This window comes from Hemitrygon akajei, chromosome 29 (genome assembly GCF_048418815.1).
Source record: "Hemitrygon akajei chromosome 29, sHemAka1.3, whole genome shotgun sequence".
Classification (NCBI taxonomy): Eukaryota; Metazoa; Chordata; class Chondrichthyes; order Myliobatiformes; family Dasyatidae; genus Hemitrygon; species Hemitrygon akajei.
In genome coordinates this window covers 30,675,413-30,700,884 of record NC_133152.1, presented here as the reverse complement: position 1 = coordinate 30,700,884, position 25,472 = coordinate 30,675,413, and the positions used below count along the sequence as shown (strand labels likewise).

The 25,472-nt window shown below is 39.4% G+C and overlaps 1 protein-coding gene across 9 annotated transcripts in view; it reads right to left on the bottom strand.

Moving 5' to 3' along the window:
* Nucleotides 1–201: 201 nt before the first annotated feature.
* camta1a (calmodulin binding transcription activator 1a) overlaps nt 202–25,472 on the bottom strand; it is a 1,224,644-nt gene continuing 1,199,373 nt past the window's right edge. For 7 of the 9 annotated variants that reach the window (XM_073032065.1, XM_073032066.1, XM_073032067.1 and 4 more), the window contains 2 exons: nt 13,301–13,369; nt 202–5,500 (listed from right to left, as the gene is read on the bottom strand). In XM_073032065.1, coding sequence (XP_072888166.1) covers nt 5,468–5,500; nt 13,301–13,369 — 102 coding nt within the window. In that variant the 3' untranslated portion in view covers nt 202–5,467. The remainder of the gene's footprint in view (nt 5,501–13,300; nt 13,370–25,472) is intronic. The other 2 variants (XM_073032068.1, XM_073032069.1) reach the window with 1 other exon arrangement.

The window sequence follows — 25,472 nt, the reverse complement described above, 5'->3', positions numbered from 1 at the left end:
GGAAAGTGACATCCAGGGTAGAAAAGGCGAGGCCCAGAACAATAATAAAAAGACACAGGAAAGAAACCTGACAGAAATAATTTGATGACCAACCCACTGGAGGGCACCTTGGTGCCAAGAGTCAAAAAGGTGTCCAGAGAACGAGAAAGTTAGTATCAAACAATATATATTCAGAAATAAATTTAACAAACTAACATGAAGAGATTTTTCTTTTTTTTTAATTTACAGCAGAAAGGATTATAAAGCATTCAAAAACATCTTACATAATTTTGAAGGGGAATTTAAAATGTTTGCATGACTCTGGCAGCTGGGCTATCCCTTGTAAAGATCCTAAACGACCCAGTGACACTCTCACATGCAGACATACAAAAATAGGAAAAATTGAACCAAAAGGTAAAATTAAAGAAGGTTAAAAACAAAAGAGTGAAGAGGGAGAAAGAGAAGAGAGGGGACAAGAAAATAGAGACAAAAAAAGGAGAATCTACACTAGTATCACATGCAATTGTGAGCAACCCCAGGAGTGTCTGTCGTAGCTTACGTCTCTGGGCTGTTGCAGTGTGCAACAAAGCTTTGCATTTTCTAGAATTTTCTTTTTTTAAATTTTTTTTGTGCAATGTTGTGACCTGTTTTTCTAATCTCAGATGAACAGATGAAGTGGACATTCTCTCCAATACTGTCAAGTTTGTTTTCAAAATTTATTATGTTTTGTGTGTGTGCGCGCGTGCTTATGTGTGTGTGTGTGTGTGTGTGTGTGTGTGTATGTGTGTGTAAGTGTGTGTGCACATGTGTGTGAGTGTGTGTGCATGTGTGTGTGTTTGTACATCTGTATTTGTATGTGTATGTGTGTATCATTTCCCACTGTATTTATCGCACAGTATTTAACATAAAAATGCCTGTTAATCTTTCTTTTCAAAGAGTGATTTATGGTATAATGCTATATATATATATATTATATCCTTACAGTAACCTGCTCAGCAAAGATTATAACTTAATGTTGTGTCTTTTCATTTAGCAATACAGCATTCACATTACTTGGCACCCATTGGCAAAGGAGATAAGTCTTGGTAGCCAAACAGAAAAGAAATATGTAAACATAAACTTTTCAGTTATATCATTTTGCTGTTTGTTTTCTAATTCTAAGTACAGTAGTTTTTTTTTGCAAGTAATCATGCTTTAGCAAAAATGTCCTTCTAAAGAACATTTAAAATAAGGAATTCTTACAGTGAATTTTTTTTTCATTTTACAGGTCGTTTGTTTCTAATACTTCCTTTTGTTTTTTTCATTACAGTCATGCACATATCTCCATTGTTTTTTTCCATCATTTTAAGTATATATACATTATTTACAAACAGTATATCCACATTGCTAGCTCATTCAAATAAAACTATACAAATTCCCATTCTGCCATCACCAATCTCATAACCACTCACAGTAAAATAATTCATTGTTGGCATCCCACGTTTTATTCATTGTTTGCATTCATTTACCTATCATGTTCTTCTATATATACAGAGTCCACCCAGGTTACTGACAGTAGCCAAGAATATGGACATTACTGGCCAGCAGAATACATCATACTAGACCTTACTGTCTTGTATGATGTCAAGGCAATGAATGTGACCCCACAAAAAAATTGTCCTATTTTTGAAAGGCTAAAAAAGCTTAAATGCTTTTTGAAATAAAGAAAGAACAAAGGAAAATAAATTAAATAATCAAAGCTTTAAATAAATTATTTATATATTTTATATATATATATTTTAAAAAAAAGTTCAGACTAAAAAAAAAGTTAAAAAGTAAGGCAAAATAAAGTGCTGGACGTGACAGGACACTAGCTAGGTGACAGTGACTGTTGAGGAAGAAAGGTTTCGGGAGTTTTTGGAAAAGGTTAATATCCAGCTTATGTGGACCTTCCTGCCCCAAACTGCTCACCATCCCAGCAAACCCAACCCCCTCCATTTTCATGTGGTCAGGTAGAAAAATAGCTCGAGTGCATTTCAATCTCGAATACATGTGGTGTAATAACCTCACCTGTTGTACTCAATATACCTGGGCCCCATATGCCCTCTGAAATTCAAATAATGTCAACACATATCATTCTGTCACGGGCTGAATTTTCATTCATCGAGAACTCAATGGTGAGATATTGAGAGCACATTTTCTATTAAAATGTTTTAAAATAACTTCCAACCTGTGAAGCAACATAATAAGCACTCTAAGGGCTTTTTCAATGGTGCCTCATAAGGTTTAATGTATCACTGAAGGGTGGGAGGAGAGAGAGAGAGAGAATCAAGTGGAAGGAGAAAGCAATTTGCACTTTGTACAATTTTATTTGTTCATTATTTTGAAAGACTTTTTATGTGGTGAAGGGTCTTGCATTAAAAACTTCATGTACTAAACTGTCAGCAATAACATTTGCTGAGTTATCAACAGGTAGCATGCCTGTGTACAGGCGAAAGAATTGCTGCCTACTGATGTGTTTTATACTTCCCAAATATAATTTTGTTTTAGATAGCGCAGGCAGTTCTGGAAGCCATCCTGACAGTAAATTAAAACAAAGCTAAAAGGGATAAAAGTGCATGGTTTTCTCAATGCAGATCATGTCCATTGAGTGCTCAGCCATCTTTTTTAACTTGGCCCTTTATCTGTAATGAGCTTATGGAGGGTTGATTGGGTTTCTGCCTGTATCTCAGTACAAACCTAATCCAAGTTTCCTGTCCCTTTAGACACTGCCTTTCTTCAACTTCCCCAATTGGCATGCAACCTGGAAAATAAGTCTGTGCCACCTTCAACACTGTTAGCCTTGGAAGGCTTTGTTTGTCTTTGGAAAGTAGGGACAGCTTAAGTCTCTTCGCACTAGCCACTCACACTTGGGAAAATTGAATCCTCTCTCTCACTGACCTTTGCCTTGGGAAGACCAGGCCACTTGCTGGCAGTTGGTGAAAGGATATGTCCCTCATGGCTGATTTTCAACATAACATTGATAACTGACCAGCATGGAGAAACAGGGACTGATGCGATCAGTCTCTTTTCTTGGAGCCAGGAAGGTCAGGGCTCCTCAGGTCGACATCATCAAGATGCTGGCTTGGGCAGAGATAACTCCTTGTCCCTTGTCCAAAAGAATTAAGTGCCTGGATGAAGCAACCTCAGGATGTCCCAAGATGCTTTACAGCCAATGAATTAGTGCTTAATCAGTGTCATAATGCAAGAAACACAGCAGGCAATTTAAGAAAGATTTAGTTAGTTGAGAGCTGAATATTGGCCAGTACATACTGTAGACAGCACCTGGGGCTTGAACTGTAACCAGTAATGCCCTTCAAGAGACAAGGAGAAGAGAAGAGGGGAAATAAATGGCAATAGAAAGGTGGAAGGGTGCATTTGCAGACAAGTCAGGGTCTCTCGTGTCAGCTTTCGGTATCTATCTTGAGGTGACTCAAAAAGCATCTTAAAATCTCTGTTCCAGCAACTCCCTAAGATTTGATAGTACATTAAAAAAAACTCTACGATAATAATTTATACATGGAGCCACTCCATTACTTCATTATTTTTTAAAACTTATTTAAATCACTCACACATATCAATGTAGCACCTGAGGGGGTTATGAGTACTTGGCTGGATCTATATGCTGCATGCTGTTTGTGTAGTGTAGGTTACTCCACCAAGCTCCACCAATGCATAAAGCATTGACTGAAATGAAGATGTGATATATCCACATTGTACATTGCACATAATTACTTAAATTGGGAGTGACTCAGTCTCCAAGGAGTCTGGAGGCAAGAGGATAAAGTGCTCTCTGAACGTATAACACAGCGTCTCTCTGAGGAACTCCCTAGTCCTGCTCTGGGATCTGCTGCATTTATGCACGCTGCAGATTTCGAAACAACATCAAACTTAAGTCTACATGGACTCTGTAATGTGATGGTCCTTCCTTGTCTGCATGGGATCAAGGGAAAACCAGCTAGCTTTTCTGTTCTCACCATGATCTACTGAGCCCAGTTGAAAAATGTTGCATAGGGTAACAGTGGGTCTTAGCTGTGACATCCCTTGCAGGCAGACAGCCTGCCAAATTTCACTCTTTGGGCTCACATATGAACCATGGATCTGATGCCAGAGGATGCACAGATAGTATTCTGACAGGAACTCTTTTGAGCAGTGACAATCATCACTACATAGTCTTGACTGTTCATCTTTGCCCCTCCATATCAGTGAGGAGAGTACCTAAACTTTAGAATTGGGCTTTTGTTAGTAATAAATCACCTTTCATTGCACTGCATAACCCGTTAGGCTGACTCTGGTGTAAAATTAATAGCAGATTTAAGAAATAACTTTCAGCCGCCTGGGACATATTAAAGCACCTTGATTTAGTCCAGCTTACTACCTGATCTTACAGTAATGACTAGCTCCAAAAATAGCAAGGCTCCGGGACTTCAGAAGCTGTTAAGCCTCTGATTTCCTTCACAGTTTACAGGTGTGGGTTGAAGGATGACCAAAAAAATTGACTGGTTTAGGCACACATACACACAAACACACCAAATATCTACAATGTTGGACTAATGTATAGAAAACAAATCATAGCTCAAGCTGCTCTCTATGTTTGGCCCCAAGAAGTTATCACTGGTCCTTCAAGAGTTTGTTAAGACCGCAGTACTTCTGGTCCAGAGGGTTCTAGTCAGAAAAGGAGAGAACTTATAAGGGAAATATACCAGACTTTTAGGCACTTCAACCCAATTAACTGAATGAAGAATTAATATGCAGCCACTGGCCACCTCCATAATTTGGCAAATTGCACATTTCCTGCATCAAACATCTGGAGGCAGGGTTCTTTTCCACTTCTTACTCCTCTCTCCTACCATTAGAGTAATTTCTTTCCCAGTATATACCAACAGAAGGATTTGATGAAAACAGGGAAGAAGTTAGAAGAGAGAAAGCCCCACGCCTAGTATTGGACCAATCTCTATCACCACAGTGCAGCCATAAACACACCCAAGAGAACGACATGCAAAACCTGTGTCTCCCTGGTTCAGGGTCCACATAAGCTGTGCAACACCTTTCCTTTCAGTTTAACACTCCCTTCAGTGCACTGACCTGCTTTTCTTCACACTTTGATATCTCTACATTTACTTAATCCTGACAAAAAAGCCCCCTTTTTTTGTGTTGCAAACCTTCACACAAGTTTACAGTACTACGCACCAGGCTGGTAAAGAGGTTATTTCATTCTACAAGTTAGTTTTCAAGTTCTTAAAACAATAAATTGCAAGTTCTATGGTGCCTTGTTTCGATTTCTTTAAAAAAAGTTCCATAAAAGTGCCGATGTGGTCGAGAGAAAAAAAGTTTCTAGAGCCTTGTTGCGATGAGAGTGTTACTAATCTTCCCAAATCTCTAGTGATCTTTTGTAAATGTCTCTGATATAAACATAAAGAAAACAGTCAGGAAGCAATGTTACATTGCTATGGGGTCCTTCTGTAAATCTTCAGGTTCCTTGGCCTTTCTCAATTCTTTCACTCTGAAGGGAGAGGGGAAGAAAGAAAGGGTAAAATCATGTTACAGACAATTTAACCAATTTATAAACCAAGGATACGTCAACAAGGAATAACCAGTAACATTGGTGGTTAAAGGGTAACAATTGTACGAGAAGGCTACAATCATAGAATGATACAGCACAGAAAGAGGCCTCTCAAGTGTTATTGTTTGCAAGACAACAATCAACTTTAAAAATAACGGTTCAAGTTTAATGGTAAACGTGGTCATAGCATGGACTGAAGCAATCAGTTACACTTTTACCTCCATGACCCTGGCTTCAAGTCCCAACACTGTAGAGGTAGCAGCAATGTTATTCTTCTAACAGCCCAGAGGATTGGACTACTAATCCATAAAGTACAAGTTCAAGTTCTGTCATGTTTGTCTGATAGTTCATTAAAAACTAACTGTAAATAAAGGGGAGTATGAATGCATTGAATTGTTGTGAATATAAAGCTTCTGGGGATTGTTATACCTGGCTCATATGTGCCTCCAGTCTCATTTCATACAAGTAAAACTTAATTGCTTCTGAAGTCATGACTGCTGTCAGAACATCAATGCATTGATTCAAGGCAGGTCCTTCAGCACCATATCAAGGAATACAGGCGTAGGTAATAAATACCCGTTTTACCAGCAATACCCACTTCGTAAGAATGAAACCTGCTGTTTCCTAAATGTCAATCCTAGGCTTTTTAGAGCTCATTCTGATTAGCTGATATGTGCCAAAAGCAGCTCTAAATGGCTTGATGACGGATTCTAGAAATAATGTGCTTTTGAGAGCTTCATAATTTTAGAAACTTTGAAGTGAATGACGTTGAGATGAACTCTTCATGTCTTCGTGTCTCTACATGTTTCATAACTCTACGTGTCCGTCTGATACCCCCAGTCCTTCCAAGTGAGAAATGGTACTGTTCATGTAGTTTCTGGTATGATTGGCTGCTGCGTTGTGGCATGGTTAGCAAGATAATACAAACAATGTTTGGCAACCCATGATTTTATACTTCACAGCCCATTCATTTATCATTCCAAATTCTTCCAATTTGTTCCTTTCTCCTCCTGAGTTGCCTGAGGGACCTAACTGCTGACTCCACCACCTTCATGTTTAAGGGGTGAGGCGAGAGGCTGGGTGGTCTGACCAGCCTTTTATCTATGCAGGCCAAAGAACAATCTTTCTCACACTGGAGGGAGAGGTGTAATGCTGCCAAGGCCCAGCGATCCACCCAGCTCTATCCTGAGTGTAGATCACTTAACTCTGGATGAATTCTGAGACCTCATTGCATGAACCTTAGCCCCATTGTTGGGCAAGTGAGAAACAGCTGTTGGACATTGGATTGACCAGACATTGAGTTTTCATCACCAGTAGCTGAACTCATATCTAGCCTACTGTGAGCGAATGTGCCTTGGACACTGCAGAAATAATGACCAACAGCCATGAAGCTGCTGTGGGCAACGACTTAGGAGAAAAAAAACATATAGCCATAAATAAATTATTTGTACATATTTTACAAAGTTATTAATAACATACAGGAGACACATAAAGAAGGCTGTTTGAAAGATTATGCAAAAAACAATCCTGTAATTAAAAGTCTCTTTGCTTCCTGAAAGCTGTGGGAAGGCATTTGAGCAATGGCTAGGAAGGGAAAAATTAACTTCATCACGAGGAAACCTTCAGGAATATTTATATCAAGCCTGGCAACCCTCATTCCTAATGGGCTTGGTCCAATAGCAAAACAAAACTGACTTAATAATCAGCGTCATAAACACTGGATTGAGGTATTGGCACATGAAATAGTGTAGAGAAAGGAATTCTTCTAAAATACAGAGGGAACAAAATTGGATGGTTGTCAAAAATCCTGCGTGGTGATCTTGTACCTGCCATGTATCTCCTGAGATTGTGATAATTTCAGTATGCTGCCCAGAGGGGTATTTGTCCTTTTTGTTGCTGTGCTGCTTTTACAGAGGGCCCAATCTTGAGAGTGGCAAATAACAAATAAAGCAAGTTAACGCCACTTAAAGTTAGTCTGCCCTTCTTAAAGGGAAGGTTTTCTGAGGAAGGGGTATATGCTGACACGTGTTCTAGTCTTGAAGCTGACCTGCGAGACTTTCAAGAGTTGGACAGCAGGTTCTGTGGTTCTATGTTATACTGAAGGCTTTGGGGCAGAAGGTGGAGAGGAGGGGTGTCCTTTTCCTGGGGGTGATGCAGGAGGGGTGGGGTGGGACTGAGTAGTCCTCCAGTCTGAAACAGAAGGCAACAGGAACAGATAGTTGTGGGAGTCAAGGCAAAGATTTAAGCACCAAGAACCTTGGATGTAGTGCCATTAGAAATTCAATGACTTCACATCAGTGATCGAAGCCATGAATACAACTTCAACTGCCACCAACAGCACCAGCAGCCTCAAACACTTCTCTGTGCGTCACACCCTCATCAATCAACCACCAGAAATCTTTTACAATCAAGCTTAGGTCTATTATTTATAAGTTCTACCATATTTTGTTATTCTTTGTATAACAACTCCCATAACCACACCTCCCAACTTTCACACACTGCAGGTTTTTTTTATATATGTGAAAGTTGTTATAGCCAAAGAGCACCCAAAATCCTTGATTTGTAACAATGTTCAATCTGACAACACAAAATTACAACCTGGTCAGGCCTTCATGGAAGGGTATGAATAGAGTGTTGATAAAGTCTCATTTGTTTGGCACTCAGAGCTCAGTAAGTAAAAATGCACGTCATTTAAGGGTGAACATGAAAGCAGAGCCCACCGACGCTGAGACACTGGGCCGGCAGCAAAACCAGAAAGTGTGGAGTGGGATTTTGCAAGGTCAGCTGCAGATGTGAAGTGGCTTGTACAGCTACTGAGGTCAGACGATCTGCACATTAGAATGCAGTGGCAACTTTGTGAGAAAACCCACGTGGATTACCTAGGAGCAGCATTGCTCGATTATGCATTATATAGGACTGGAATAACAGAAACATATACAAGTGATGACTTAAATTTTGTTAGCAATCGACAGATTTTGACTTTTAATTTTTATTCTATAATTTCCTTTCAGAAGCTGTGAGGGATGGTGTGACAGGAGCTGTTGGTGAATGGAAAACTGGGCTTGAACTTATTGGACAGATGGTTACACTTTGCCCTGGCTTTCCTTTTTGTCTTGCTATCTACTGCAGTGCTGCCCACTGTACAGTTTCAATATTAATCTGATAAGGCTATGGAGCATGCAGCAAATTATAATGTATCTTGAGACTCAGTTCCACATGGCTTCACCAAAATATTCCAGGCAATGAGGTATTATTTGAAAACACCTCATCACGCTTCTTGTGACATGGTATTTATTTGGTGTGCATTATCCACCTATGAATAGGTTGTTCATTGAAGCCTGCAGACAGTCCTTATCACGAAACAGTTATTCTTTGACAGATACTCAGAAACAAATGTATTTTTACTGAAGGGCCGCTGTTAGGGAATCAAGAATCGACCTGCATGATGCACTGTTTGGTCACAAACCAGCTGCCAAATAAGGAAGAGGAATCCCTTTGGGTTCGTGCACTTGGTACTTTCAAATTGTCAGGCATAAAACCATGAACTTCTTCTGCCAGCTGCCAAGAGGAAATGAAATGTATTCTTTTGGGTTAGTGAGTAATAGTGATCTCTCTCAATGGTCAGGAATTTTAGAGAGGTTGCAAATATTTCTTGCTTCAGCCTGAAAGGAGCCACAGCCCTAAAAGTTCACAATCACAATGACCTCAGCAAACACTTGGCAAGGTGATCCTCGACAACGAGATGCAGTTGAGGTCATCCTTAATTAGGCATCAGATTCCCACACCATCCTTCCATGAGATTCAGCAAGCGGAACTGTACACTGGGCTGAGAGTCCTTCTTCCCAGCTTCCCCTTCCTCTTCTGGTAGCTCTGCGAGCCCTGTTTATTCTCTCAGCCATACTGTATTCTACAGGGAATGTCTACCAGCACCCATGTTGAGAATAAATGACTTGTTCAAGGTCAATGCAACATCATTGTTCTTCAGCATCAGGTCCACAACCTCCTTGTAGACTTCAACAATTTTAAAGCACTGCACAGAACACTAACTGCAATATCAATCAGTAACTTATCTCCAACTAGCTGATAATCTCTTTCAGCTTTACGTTCTGCTGTGTAAGATTAATTTAGGGTTCAGTTTTGCAGCACTGGTGTTAATTAGCCTCTGAATGCTGATTTGCCAATTCTGATACTTCCGAAGGGCAATAGCTCCACAGGCAGAAAGTCCTGAACAAAATGACAGCCATTAAAGAAGTAATTCAACACTCTTAGGATCCAAGCGCCAAATTTTATGGCTAAGCGCCAGTTCAGAATATAGAAATCTTTAATCCGCATTTAACCGTGCATGAGATGACTTGTGAATGCTAGACGGCTAAAGCATCTCAGTCCCAACACCAACCTTCCTCAGTTTGGTGAGCACAACCATTATTTTAAAAAATGGCATTGCAGCAGGTGGCATGAGGTGTGTCTTGATTTCAACATTGGCCTGTGCAGAAGAATAGAGTACCCCAGCAATTTAAACAGAAAATTTGCCAGAAAACTCTGAAAACAATCAATTTGGCTTGTATTTCTCTGGCAGTATTTCTTTGAACTGATCAAGAAATACTTTGCAGAAAGCATTTTTGATTAGCTTTGCAGCCTAAACATTTGCGATTAATTTAGCTCCTGAACTCAAACAAATTTAATGACACAAGATTAGATGAGATTAAAAACTGATTAACCTTATTATGTAGGGCTGAGAGATGCATTTCTTGTTAAATGTTTGTTGACTGGAATAGCCGTATCATGACTTGGAGGACTCAGACATACACCTGGAGACACCAGCAATTCCTCAGTGGTGTTCATGTCCATGAGGGCAAAGGATATGCCAGCCCATCAAAGTAGACTCTTTTGAGTTCTTTCAGTTTCTCCCATTCAATGAGATCAAAGATGATCTGTACATTACCTCCATCACCTGGTTTAGCGTATTTAATTTCTAAACAACAACTATAGAAACCTTTATATCATCCTTAGAAAGAAGACAATCTCAGTTCAATTTCTTCCCTAAAGCATATTACCCCATGACTTTGTAACACTCCCACAGTATTACATTGTGAATGACAATCCAAATTACACCCCAATTATGTGCTGAATTTCGTCAGCAAGACTTGAACCCAGATGATTCAGAAGTCAAGCTGGTACAAGGTCCAAGGGCAAGAGGTAAGACACCCAATGTAAGTGAAAAGGCTCAGCATGTTTCCAAATACACTATGAACAAGCTGCCTTCGAACTCGAGTGAAATCAATTCTGTTAATCCTGTGATAAATCCTCTACCCTTCACTGCTATCATCAAACTGAACTTCTACACAAGTAGTTTTAATTTAATTCCATCTACTATTTTCTATGGAGAAGAGCTTGCCGGAGAATTTCTGTACAAAATTTAAATAGAGATCCTGGAGAAATGGCGGAAGTGGCTGTTAATGTAACTCAACTGTTTCTCTCTATTTATTTATCATTTATTTCATTGTATTGTTGCTGTAAAGTTTACAAATTTCATGTCATATGCCAGAGATATTAAATCTAATTCTGATGCCATTTCTCTTGGCACTGTGCCAGATCAGTACAGCAAGTGAAGGATAAACACATAGCAAATTGAAAGCACTTCCTTTTTAAAATCTAGTGAAATCCACTACAAATTGCTGCTTGAGTTGTGCTTCATCATTCCTTAAATTCTGGGCATTGAAATCAAGATGTCAAAACATCTCTAACGTTCAATGCTGCTGAACTTAACCTTTTTCTCATATTCCTTCTCTGCTCTCTTAATCAACAACATTTTATGTCCTTAGGTGATCATTAATTCCCGATTCAAAAACTCTTGTCTATTCTTCCAAAGTGTGGTGGTGACGCTGACTTGTTTGGTTTGGCTCTTCCCCCAGTTCTTCAGCTCAACAACTGGTCAGGCAAGACGTCACTGCCAATTGACGTCTGCTAACAATCCAATCTAATTTTAGTAATGCTGATGAAAGGACTAAAAATAGTGCACATACAATAACAAAGCTGCAACTTTTCTGTTTAGTTGCTTTTATAAGAATGGGGATGGTGAAGGCTGAGTATTGGCAATTAGGAGAGAGATGACATTTTCAAACATTCATTATAGTGAAGTGTATCACTGTGAATGAAAGAGGGCAAACAAAAGCCTCCATGTTGATGGTGATTTGGATCCATTAACAGCTCTCACTGTCAGAACTCACTGATAGTCACTGTTTGCCTGAATGCATAAAGTTTAAAAGTAGACAATAGTTCATTCAGAAAGGTAGTAGACATCAATTCACAAAACAGCTCCCCCACTCTCACCATACACAACATACACAAATTGATAGAAATACTAACAGAATAAAATAATAATGAATAATCTTAGCCAGCTTATTTCTTTGTATTCCTTTCTCTCCTGGTTGGCCATAGGCATGGATGCTCCCTGTGCTATTCCTAATACAGGACTATAAGGGACATCACAGTGGATCCAAACCCTATTCTTACCCAATGTCTGTACATGACCAGAGTTTACTATTTGTCACTGGCATACAAGAACAGGATTGTGGAGATCTACATCTCCATAGGTTCTGGTAGTGAGGCTTGAGAAGGGAGCAGCTAACTCAAATAAATCATCGAAGCATAGGGCAGAAATACAAGAGGCAGTGTGTGTGTGTGCTCATCCAACCAGCAGGCAGTGTGGGTAAATGCTTGCAACTTAATTATTTGTAAATGAGGAATCAATGGAAGAAGGTTTTAGATACAGCTCTAAGAGTGTTATTTCAAGCTGAGAACAGTCAGAAAGACCAAGACCACAAAAGTTGGTAACTTGGATAAGATTCCAAAGGGTGCAGGTCATGAAGGTACCATATCCTAGAGTGATTAACACTTTTAGGAACGAAGGGAATTGAAAAGTATTGCTACCATTTCCAGTGTATGTGCAGCACTGACTGTGTTCTTAAACAGGGCAACAGAGTTGTGGGGTGGGGTGGGGATGCCACATGTAACCAGGCTCTGTTTCTCTATCTCAGCAATTCCATAGGCCTAAATATGAAACATTTTCTTAACAAGCGCATGACTTAGATGGCATACTGCTCTGCAGACCATAGGTTTTCAAACTGGAGCTCTCACAGAAAGGGGTCCTACAAAGTGATGACAGTGCAACTCTTTGTCAGGGGATCTCTCAGTTTTTCTATTGGTTAATCACAAATACAAAATAAATAATCATTTTCAAAAAGTAGATGATTTTTGGAAAATTAACCCTGTCCTGTTACATGGTAAGTTTTAGTGAGAGGGTTTAGTAATGTAATACACAGTTGCTCCTCATGTGCCAATAATTGTAGGGGACCCCTGAAAAATACCCATTTTTTTGTCAGTATTTAGGGTATGTTTCAGTTTTTACAAAGGATCCCACAACTTGTCAATAATTACAAGGGTACCTGAAGAATATGTCATTATTTTGATATGCCTCTCAAGACAGTGATCATATTTTGCAGTGGTGTCCCTGAGAATGAAACATTGAGAAACTCCAGAGTGATGTTTGAAAACCGCTGGTCGACACAACTAAAGATTACTCCTGGACTTTGTCAGTGCACAATATACAAATTACAAAAGCACGATTTCTTAGAACAAATCAACCAAAAATGTATCTTTGTAGCATCAACCAAATAAGTACAAGCAGAGTGACAGAATGACAGTACAGTTTTGAGATGGAAAGTTGTAATAGATTATTACCTCCCTCCGCGTATGTAAGGGTTCAGCTCTAAGACTCCAGCAAATGTGGTTTTCTTTCCTCCCAGTGCGCTGTGGATAGCCATAGTAAAGTGTTTTAGAGGAACTGGTTGTTTTGGTTTTATTTTTTTCTTTTGTGCCTGTTGTCATATTGGGTATAGATAAAGCCACAGGACATTCACTGTGTGCTGGATAACTTGCCTTTCTGTATCACTTCTGAACTGCTGAATTTGTTTATTCATGCTTAGTCTCAGACTAGGCAGAGACTTCCTCGTGACTGCAGCTGCTGCCTAGTGAATCAAAACAGGAACTAGAGCTCATTGGGATCAGTGCTATCCATTGCTAAAAATGTCATACAGTTGATGTGAATAAAAAACAACGATTTGCAGTGCTGAATCTGTGAAGGATCTTCATTTTCCAACTATTTTTGAGCATAGCAGACCCTGATTATATCTATAACTGCTGAAACTGATCCAATAATAATGTCTTTAGATGAATCCCTCTGCTTTCTGATTTACAAAAGGTACAAACGCATTGGGTTAGTACCTTTATCAAAAAGGTGGCAGTGAAGTTTTTTAAAGGGTTTGTTACTGACATCGCATTAAGCTAACAACATTTATAGAAGTGTTTCTTGTCATTCTGAAATTCTGTAACTTGAAAATATCTGCATTTATTTAACTTGTGTCATAAGATCTGGGGAGGGAGTGGGACTTTCATTTCACCAATCTGAAGTAATAAAACCCAGGTTTCACACAGCCGCATGAAATAGTTGTTTTAACTTTGCTCAGTAAACAGTCTGTGTTGGATTTAGAGGTTTATTTAAAACTAAGGAATTTATTTTAAAAGACATTTTTGTTGAATTTATGTGTGGGCGACACTAGTGAAGGAACAGCATAGGTTTTCTATGAATGGACAAGGCTGTTGAAAGTTAGCTCAACACTGAAGTCCAATAGTTTCAGAAATCCTTCCCCAATCACCTGCCTTGGTGAATCCACCAGCACAAAACAATTCAATCGAAATACAGCGAGGATATTGAAGGGTCTTTTATATTTTTGTGTCAAAACTTCACTCTTTCTGATTTAATGGAGGCGTTGGTATGTTTAGATAACATGGATTAATACACATTTTATTTGCAGTGAAAGAAGTTTGATTTGAATGCAGCAATCACAGCAATTTCCAGGCCATAGGCAAATGAAACCCGTTAACATTAATGACTTTGTTTTTTTCTAAATTCCATCCCAATATTCAGCTTTCACTTGGAGGTTGATTCCAGGTTCTAGATTTGAAACCCAGGGTTTCTAACACTGTAGTCCAGTTTGGACTTGGCCTCTATACACAGATCCAACCTTTTCAGTGAGGGGCCTCAAACAACTATTCCACAAACAAGCTTTGAATGGTAATCTCCAAAATGTTCCCTAGTAACACTCTAGTAAAGATCTTCACTTTCCTTTCTGGGTTAACTTTCATCTAATACCACTTAAAATAAAGTTGATAGACATTTTTTAAAGAGCCTATCTCCATACTTACAGGTTCAATTATGGGGAATTGTCAGTAATAAACTACATCACCAGATGCAGTGTTAACTTAGTGTGCAATTCAGATATTAATCTTAAAGTTGCTGAGTCTCAGCTTTGTTCGTATGTTCTAGAGCAAATATAGGGCTTTCCCAAATGGGCACTATTGATTAAACGAAGGTCAAGATTTACTAAACCTGGAGTGGAAAGCTTCTATTATCTACATGCAAACTCACAATGAACACATTCCAAGATTAAATTATTTCTTCCAGGTATAGTCAATGAACATCTTTCACAGTGTGATTAGTTGGTAAATCTTGACAACTGAATGCATTTATCTCCAGTAACTAATTTCCATTGCCATCTGTCTCCTGCAGACCATCCTCACCATTTCATCGTCCTTGTTTTCTTTCCAAACTTTCTCTCATCTGCGCTGATTTACTGCTGAGTTACTGTTTAACAGTTGCTGATAAATAATATATAGACATTGAAAGGTCTTTCAACGGGTCGTTCCACAGTGGAAGCCAGCACAGCTAAGTCCATTGCTATCTCCATGCTAATATAGTAGTTCATCAACTTAATTTGGTATGAGATGATAAGTTGGTCAGGTTTAGCTTATCATTACAACAAAGGCAAAGAGATGCAGCAGTATTTTTTATGTCTTTTTTATGTCTTGTTGTAAATGAGGCTTTATGGAGGATAGTACTCACAAGTAAACAGAGATTAAAGAATCTCAAAAGGTATTGAGATATTTTGTTGCTCTGTTCTGTGATAAGATGTTAAAATCTGGAAGGAATTTTACTATAGGAGGAGGTATCACACATTTTTAACCTAACAAAACAACACACAGTTTAATTATGAATGAAGTGAAGAAGCTTCCAAGCAACGTGGATGGCAGATAGACACAATGAAGAAAGAAGCAGGTTATCTCAGCTGAGAGTAATGATGCCAATGTTAAGGAGTTTTCAGATGGAGGGATTTGGAACAAGCTCTTCTTCCATTAATAAGCCTAGGTGATAAAATCTATGTATTTCTCTTTTTGGGATAACTTGGGTCTTTCTTACCGAGAAAGAATGTCAACAGATCTGTTTTTCTAGTCAATATGGAACAACGTGTTCTTCGCCTTTGCCAAAAGGCCACTTTGGGAATCAAGAAAAATATGTGATACTGGCAACACAAAGCACAGCTGAGCTGGAGGATCCCAAATGATGTGGAAGTGCATCGCAACCTTATGTCCTGGAGATCGATAGTTCGAGTTAAGACAGCCTAATTTCTGATGGAAGGTATTTCAGGTGTTATGTTTTCTATCTCTCTGAAGGGTTACAGAGTTCTGCCCCAAATGATCTTTTCCTGGGTAAAGGTTAAGACATGATTCTGCCAATAAAAGTAGCTCTACTCTTGAATTATTTTGTTGGTTTAATAGATCACCATTTCTCCATCTGAAGTTACGCTGAGAGTGGTGGGTACAGTACTGTGCAAAAATCTTGGGCACACAAATATAGTTTGGGTGCCTAAGAGCTTTTCACAGTATTGTATATTGGTTAAAATAGGAAGGTGGGTGGAAAACAGAAATAAGAGTACTCAGCTTTGTATTAGCTCAGGAGTATTAAGTGTTATTTGGTAAATGGAAAGATAATATACAGCGCTGTGCAGAAATCTTAGGCACTCTAGCTATAATTATGCGGCTAAGACTTTTGCACAGTACTGTACTTGGAACATGCTGGCAGGGGAAATGGTGAAAACAGATATGACAGCAATGGTTAAAAGGCAATTAGAGGCACATGACCAGACAGGGTATAGAGGGCTACAATGTGCAGGAAGATGGGATTAGTTAGAATTGGCATGGTCAGCACAGTGATCATGGGCTGAAGGACTTGTTACTCTGTTATCCTGTTCTATGTACACTGAAAAATAGGGTGAACGTACAGTTGGAACAAATGGAACATCTCCAATGTTTTGACCAGCCAATAAATTTAATAGATGCAATGGTAGGATTCAAAGGATTAAGAATCCACAAGGAACACAACCTCTGGATAAATCAGTTTCACATCCCAACTGAATTTGAGTCTCATATCATAAACACACAGATTCTGCAGGTGCTGGAAATCTTGGAGCAAATCACAGAATGCTGGAGGAACTCAGCAAATCGACATCTACGGAATGGAATAAACAGTTGATGTTTTGGATCAAGGCCTGGATTTCAACTCGAAATGTTGACTGTTTATTCTCCTCTATAGTTGCTGCCTGATTTGCTAATTTCCAGTAGCATTTAGTATTGAATTTCAGCCTCAGCACTTCTTTCAATGCAACATATTCACAAACTTCCAACAGCTAATTGCATGAAATTAATGTCTGCCATCAGATTGAAAGTTGCAGAACATTATGTAACACTGCAATTCCTCCACAACACTGGTTCTTCTGGTCAACCCACATTTTAATTGTTATCAATTTAATTTCTTCAGGGAGGTGATTAGCAAGAGTGATTGATTCCAAATTCAAACTAAAATTTCTCTTCTAACATGAGAAGGCACAGATGGATTTCACATTATATTGGCATTCCTCATAAATGTGCAAAGCTCATATTCACTAGATCATAGAACTATTTATGTCAGATCGCAGACATTTGAGCCATTAAATGTATACAAAGACTTTCATGCAGCAATTAATTTTATACAACTTTCCCGGCTTTTCCACATCTCCATAATATTTACCCTTCCAGTATTTTAGCAGTTCTCATTTAACCAAACTTCTCAGAGAAAGGCTCATGAAGTTCTACACAGAAGAGCATTGTCCTTGACTCTTAAGCTACCCATATGATGTGAGGTACCTTGAAATAGTTTCCGGGATTGAGCCTACAGTCGCATTAGTGCATTAACTGCTCAACCTGAATGACTAACCTTCCAACAATATTCTTACAACAGTACAGCACATTCTGCCCATGATGCTGCACTGACCTTTTAACCTACTCCAGGATCAATTTAGCCCTTTCCTTCCTCATAGTCCTCCATTTTTCTTTCATCCGTGTGCCTATCAAAGAGACTCTTAAGTGTCCCTAATATGTCTGTCTCTATCACCACCCCCAATAGTGTGCTCCATGCACTTACCACTCTCTGTATAAAGAAACCTACCTCTGACAACTGCCATATACTTTCCTCCAATCATCTTAAAATCATGTCTTCTCATACTAGCCATTGCTGCCTTGGGAAAAAGATGTTGACTATTCAATCTAACTATGCCTCTTATCATCTTGCATACTTCTATTAAGTCACCTCTCATCCATCTTTGCTCCAAAGAGTAAAGCCCTAGGTTTCTCAGTCTTTCCCCATAAGACAGAACTGATAAGTCATAGGCCTAATTGGTTGGTCACTATTCAGTGGACAGGGTCTTAATTAAGATCTGGTGCCCTGATACTATCTTCAAAACTCTGCTGAATTTGTTTTGTGCTGCCGTTCCTTTTCCAAGAATCAATATTAGCCATTAGCTGCTGTTGGTTAAGAACCGGATAACAAGATTGTCAATTGGCCCATTACATTTAGTTGAAATTGGAATCACTGGGGCGCTGTGGATTACAAGTATTTTGGAAGACTGGATTCTGGATGTTCATTGTTAACCACAGATTAATTTCTAATTGTGATAGCAGCACTGTAAGGGCAAATTATTGCATTGTTCCCAAATTCTCTTTCTATGTTATAGTGTTCTTTCTAGCAGCCCAGGCTATGCATTAGACACAGTGGGTTGTTGTCACATTTTCAAATAGGCCATTCAGTCATGAAATGCAGGAAGATGTTTTCACAATATGGATTATTGATGGTTCATCAAAAAGATTTGGATAATAGCAAAAATTAAGGCTTTCAATTCTGAATTTGATTAGACATTTTATGCCTGGTAAGAGCATCAGGGATATAGAGCAAAGCCTGGTAATGGTAAAGATGAGCCATGATCTAACTGAGGGGTAGAACATGCTTGAAGGGTGAATGACCTTCTCCTGTCCTTAGATCTGTAAAAGAATATCTGGAGCAGGCTGGTTTCTTCTTCTCCAATGGTTAGTCTTCTGGGCTGAGGGGTGATTATGTTTTCCGAAAAGCTTTTAGTTTCAAAATTCACAGAATATACCAACAGCTTGGCTTTCTGAGCAGTTCAGGATTCTTAATTTAATACTAAAACATCCTCAGTTTTTCATTTTAATATTGTCCTCAAACACTGAATTGGAAGTTGGAAGCTTGCCTCTTCCCATGGTTTGAAACGTATAGGCACAGTTCTGGTGGAGGAGAGGGAGAGAAGGGAGAAGAACTGAAGATGAGATAGTGAAGGACTGGTTTCTAATGCAAGGAAGTATTATCCCTTAAGAGCAAGATATCCCCACCTTTTTTTAACCAGCATGTTATATCATAGTTGTGCCAGCAGATAATCATTGAGCAAAAATATGCAGAAAATTTGGAATTAATAAAATATAGTTGTTATATGGAATAAATCATAATGTGCTAAATTAGTGATTAAAACTTGGAAGGGATGAAATTCATATTTTGTCGGCCAAAGAATACTGGGCATGAGTAAACTCAAGTTACAATCATTCAGTTGTGTCTTCACAAATACCATTGTTGTTCCTTTGCACACCTTGCAGAATTTTTTGCCATACTGTTTTTTTACGAGGCTCGACACTCAGGCAAGTGTGAATGTAAAGCATGCAAGGGGCCAGCTAGATCTGAAGCCAGGACCATTCATCTTGGAGTCCAGTGATGAAGCCACTACACCATCGGCCAGCAATATATTACCATGACCAGTTAAATTTTCAAACATACTAAGGGCAGCAGGCAAGAATGATCTGGCTCAATTTAAATTTCCAAAAGACAGCTGCTTCATCCAACATTAAGTGGAGTGGGCTGCCGGCGGTGGTGGTGGAGGCGGAGATGATAGGGCCTTTTAAGAGACTTCTGGATGGATACATGGGGCTTAGAAAAATAGAGGGCTATGGGTAAGCCTAGGTGGTTCTAAGGTACGGACATGTTTGGCACAGCGGGCTTGTATTGTGCTGTAGGTTTTCTATGTTTTTATTAACCTCAAGGAACTGGTTAAGTTAATTTGTTGCAAACTAAATCAACTGCATAGACAATACTAACATTCTTGAGTGATGCAGTTTTCAAGGGCTTGAAATCACTCCTTGAAACATTAGCACATGCAACAAATCTCTTTTCAGGCTTTTTAGTAATAAATTATAAACTTACGGCCCACTCCCTGCCTAAAGCTGTGTATCTAAACCTGCAATAGTTGCCAATTTTTGTTTCCCAAAAAGCACAATTAAGTTACTTGGGTTTGCTCACTAAGTCAAGACTTCATTTGATAATTCAGTCAACCCCAGGAGCCTGGAAATTCCACTGTGATTGTTACATTGCACCAACCTCCAATGCAGTCAGATAAATATACTTTGCATGCCATTTCACAACTGACTTGACCGAATTAAGGTAAGGAGGAAAATAGCTCCTTACAAATAAATTATCTGTGTGGTACAGTACTAATATTATTGAGGGAATAAAAGAATTTTGCTGACAATCAGCTGACTCCAATATATGTGATCGCAATTAATAACTTAATGTTTTGTTTGTTAGTGTCTTAATATACTAACTTGTCAAAATTTAATTTATCTTTCAAGTCTGTCAATTATTTGCATTTGTAAATGAACGTGCAAAACTTGTACACACAAGTTTCAGATATTCAATGGCATAAGATTGGTGGTAGAAATCCAACTTTCATGTGTGTTTTGCATATTCAGACAATATTCTATATCAGGGTTGATATGGCAATATTACGATTCAGTCCTTCCAATGTGTATCTTCACATTATTGGATCGAAAACAGGCGTGGAGCTCCTCTACTGGTGGACAGAAGTTTTGGATTCAAACATCTATATGTAAATTCCCAAATCACACAATGATCTCTGTTTGGTACAATTTATCCCTTATAGCTTTAATTTCAGAGCAGTGCAAACACTAATGGTATCAGCCACAACTTATAAATGTTAGTCTTCTCCCTGAGGGAGACAATATACAGCTCTGCTGTTGTGAAGTGATTTTTGTTTCAAATGGGGCAATGAGAAAGTATTTAAAACTCTTCCATTTCCACACTCTGCAGTAGAAAAGCCTTTTTTTCCTTCACTGGTATGTACCATCAGCAGCAGCACATTGCTGACTCCCCTTGAACAGAATAATGAGATCCAGCAATCCCTGGTGATTTTGAGACTGCCTCTGCTGAACACACACGAGGTTATTAGCCTTCCATCAATCTTGCCTCCAAATATTTAGTTCCATTGAGTTAAATGGAATGCAGTTGGTAGCCAACATTCTTCTAATCAGTTGGCACTGACAAACAACGACAAATTTCTCCACAAATGATGGGCCCGCTCCTAGCATAACCATTTGATTTGGTTCAAATTTATTAATTTCATTCAATTCAGAAGCTGCAAGCCCAGGCTAGATGACTTAGCATGTTCAGGCTTCAGATACCATTTGGCATGTGTTGCAGCGATAAGAGCAGAAGGATTACAGCATTCAGTATGTTTTATGGCTCCATAAATGCTTTTAGAAAGGAACCTACACAAGATATTACCACACATTGGACACAGTCAACTCCTCCCCAATATGACCCTGGACTTTAGAGAAACTACTCTCCCTCACCCCCAATATGCATTCAGTAAACATCATGGCTGCAGGCACATAAAAATATTAGTGGCAGTATAGAGATGCAACAAGACTAGAAATCCATAGCAACAGCCCAGCTCACACATGACGTATGATTACATATTTCTGCATACCATATCAATAGAAATCATGTTGCCCCATTAATATTTCTGAGCAGTATCATTTAATCGCAACTTATGTGATGCAAAGAAGATGGTGAACTACTACAATATTGTGTACTTTGAGCAATCTTTCAATCACTTGTTTAAAGCTGCAATCTATTATATACAAGAAATGGTGCATGCAGAAGTCTACTAATATGTGTCAACAGGCAGCTTTTGGCATTCAGGGTCAAGGACCCTGCTGCAGGAGGTGAGTAATGAGCTAAGAGGTAAGTTCAGTTTAATCAAGAAGTGAATTCAATTAGCTGTGCTCCTGTGGCATTTCTCATGGGTAGTATGGGCCTTAACAGTCTGGGTTGTGACGATCTACTGCTCAGGTTGTAGCGAGTTCTTTTACTCGTGTTCTTGTGATGGACAGAACTAAAGAGGCACTTCCTCAGGTGAGGTACAGATGATAACTTGGGATAGGTAGGTAGGGAGGGTCTAAACAAACGGGTTTCAGGTTAAAGAAACATGGAAAAATTAAGAGAGTTTAGGGAAAGTAAGAAGAGAGATGAGGTAACAAATCGTAGGGAGTGTCATTTTAATCCAATTCCTGCTTGCAGTAAACCAACAAACAACCTCACCCCATCTCATTAGATTTAGCAATAGTTCTTAATTTCAACCACATGAGGATGCAAGTACAAAGGGGTTTGACAGAGGATAATAGAAATAAGAGGAACATTTAGGAAAGCAATAATCAAGGCAATATCAATACCAGTAAAATGGAAGTTACAAAAATTGTTATGATGAAGTCAATTGAATTGATAACACTTAATGTGACTGTTTTGCATTACATACTGATTCAGAAAGAGGTGTACCAGTGGAAAGGAGTGAATGACACTATCTAAACTGTGGCAGTGGGTGAGATGGACAAGCAGCGATACTTTAATACGAGAGGAGCTGTTGTGTTGCGCACACACAGTAATACTGAACATAGAGATCACCAGTAGAATTGCTCACAGATGCTAAGATGAAACCATGTTTAATCTAACTGACCTTTAAAGGCCATTGCTCAACAACTTTATCTGGGTAAGTGGTTCTAAATGATTACAGGGAAGATCAATTATACACTTATTGTGGAGGCAATTAAATATAGGTTGGCGTTGTTTGCAAAAATCCTAGTTTGTTCTCTTGGAGGCTGTAGCAGTTAGTGGTGTCAATTTTGGTCTGGAAATGCTCTTGACATCTTGTTACACTAAAGACGCTAGATAAATGCAGGGCAATGTTGTGCTGTGTAATCGTTAACCCTTTTAATTTGCTGGGTCTTTCAAAATGTTGCTCTCGCACTCATCAGGACCTCATATAAATCAAATCAGGATGGTATGTTACCTCCCAGGTGCTAGGGTGAGAGACATCTCGGGTCTAGTCTACGGCATACTTAAGGGGGAGGGTAAGCAGCTAGAAGTCGTGATACACATTGGCACTAATGACATAGCTAGGAAAAGGGAATGAGGTCCTGAACAAAAAACATAGGGAGTTAAAAAGGCAAAAAAAGCAGGAGCTCAAGAGTAGTAATCTCTGGAATCTGCCTATGCATGTGCTAGTGAGTAGGAAATAACATGTAATGGCAAATGAATTACAACTGAAGAGCTGGTGCAGAGGGCAGGACTTCAGATTTGTGGATCACTGGGATTTCTCCTGGGGAAGGGGACCGATGTTCTTGTGAGCGGGTTTGCTACAGCTAGGGAGGGTTTAAGTGAGGTTGGCAGGGGGATGGGAACCAGAGTGTCAGGTCAAATAATGGAGCAGTTGGTACAAAGGTGGAGGCAATGTACAGAGAGTCTTTGAAGAAGGATAGGCAGTGGATAGGGCAAAAATGCAGTCAGTTGGATGGGTTGGAATTGCTTACTTTAGTACGAGAAGTTTTAAGAGCAAGGTCGATGAACTTGGAGCATGGAGCAGCACATGGAATTATGATGTTATGGCCAGTACCGAGGCTTGGCTCTCTCCGGAGCAGGAATGGCGGCTGGATGTTCTGGGGTTTAGATGCTTCTAAAAGGACAGGGACAGAGGTAAAAGAGGTGGGGGAGTGGCATTCCTAATCAGGGATAGTATCACAGCTGTAGAAAAGGAGGATGTTGTGGAGGGTCGTCTACACATTGTGGGTGGAAGTCAGAAACAGGAAGGGAGCAACCACTCTACTGGGAGTACTCTATAGGCCTTCCAATAGCAACAGATACAACTAAGAGAGGTTAAGTAGCTAGATCTTGGAAAGGTGCAAAAATGACAGGGTTGTTGTCATGGGTGACTACAACCTCCCTAAAACTGATTGGCAATTCCTTAGTGCAAAAGGTTTAGATCGGGCAGAACTTGTTAGGGGCATCCAGGAAGGATTCCTGACACAATATGTGGTCAGGCTAACCAGAGGGGAGTCTATATTGGATCTAGTACTAGGTAATGAACCTGGTCAGGTGAGCATTTTGGGGATAGTAACTACAACTCCTTGACCCTTAACAAGGAGAAGGGCCGATGATATGGGGGAGGGATAATTACAATAGTATTGGGGAGGGATAATTACAATAGTATTAGGCAGGAATTTGGGAATATAAATTGGGAGAAGATGCATTCAGGGAAATGTACAGCAAAAATGTGGAGGTTGTTTAGGGAGCATTTACATGGGCTTTTGGATAGGTTTGTCCCATTGAGACAGGGAAAGGATGGTAGGATGAAGGAACCACGGTTGACAAGAGAAGTGGAACATTTAGACCAAAGGAAGAAGGAAGCATACTTAAGGTTTAGGAAGCAAAGATCAAAAAGAGCTTGAGAGCTATAAAGTAGCCAGGAAGAATCATAAGAAAGGATTTAGAAGTTAGAAGGGAACATGAAAAAGCCTTTGTGAGTAAGATTAAGGAAAGCCCCAAGGCGTTTTACACATCTGTGAAAAACAGGATGACAAGCATAGGTATAGGACTGCTCAGGGATGAATGAAGAAACATGCCTGGAGTCAGAGGAAGCAGGGGAGGTCCTTAATGAATACTTTGCTTCAGTTTTCACCAGTGAGAGGAGAGGGAATGTGAGGTTAGTATAGAACAGGCTAGTGTGCTGGAGCATGTAGACATTAAGAAAGAAGCAGCGTTAGAACACAAGAAAAACATTAGGATAGTTAAGTCCCAGGGACCGGCAGGATATATCCCAGGTTATTATGGAAAGTGAGTTAGAGGTTGCTGGAGTATTAACGATAATCTTTGCATCCTCACTTGCCACAAGAGCAATACTAGATGTTTGGAGGATGGCAAATGTTGTTCCCTTGTTCAAGAAAGGTATTAGGTAAAGATACTCCTGGGAATTACAGAACAGTGGCAAAGAAATAAAGAGGATTCTTAAAGACAGAATTTACGAGCATATGGAGAAGCATGGCCTTGTTATGGATAGTTGTGAAGGATAGATTGAATTCTTTGAGGTGATACAAATTGACAGAGTGGTGGATATGGTGGAAATGGATTTTAGTAAGGTGTTTGACAAGATTCCACATGGAATGTTCATCCAGAAAAGCATGGGATCCTTGGAAACTTAATTGTGTGGATTTGGAATTAGCTAGCTCAGAAAAGTAGAGGGTGGTAGTGGATGAGCGTATTTTGCCTGGAGGTCAGAAACTAGTGGTGTTCTGCAGGGATCTGTTCCGGGATCTTGCTTTTCGTGAGTTTTATAAATGACTTGGATGAGGAAGTGGAAGGGTGGGTTAGTAAGTTTCCAGGTGACATGGAGGCTGTGGTGTTTTAGATCATGCAGAAATTTGTCACAGGTTACAATGGGACAGTGAGAGGATGCAGAATGGGGCTGAGAAGTGGTAGCTGGAGTTCAATCTGGAAAAGTGTTTCATGGTACAC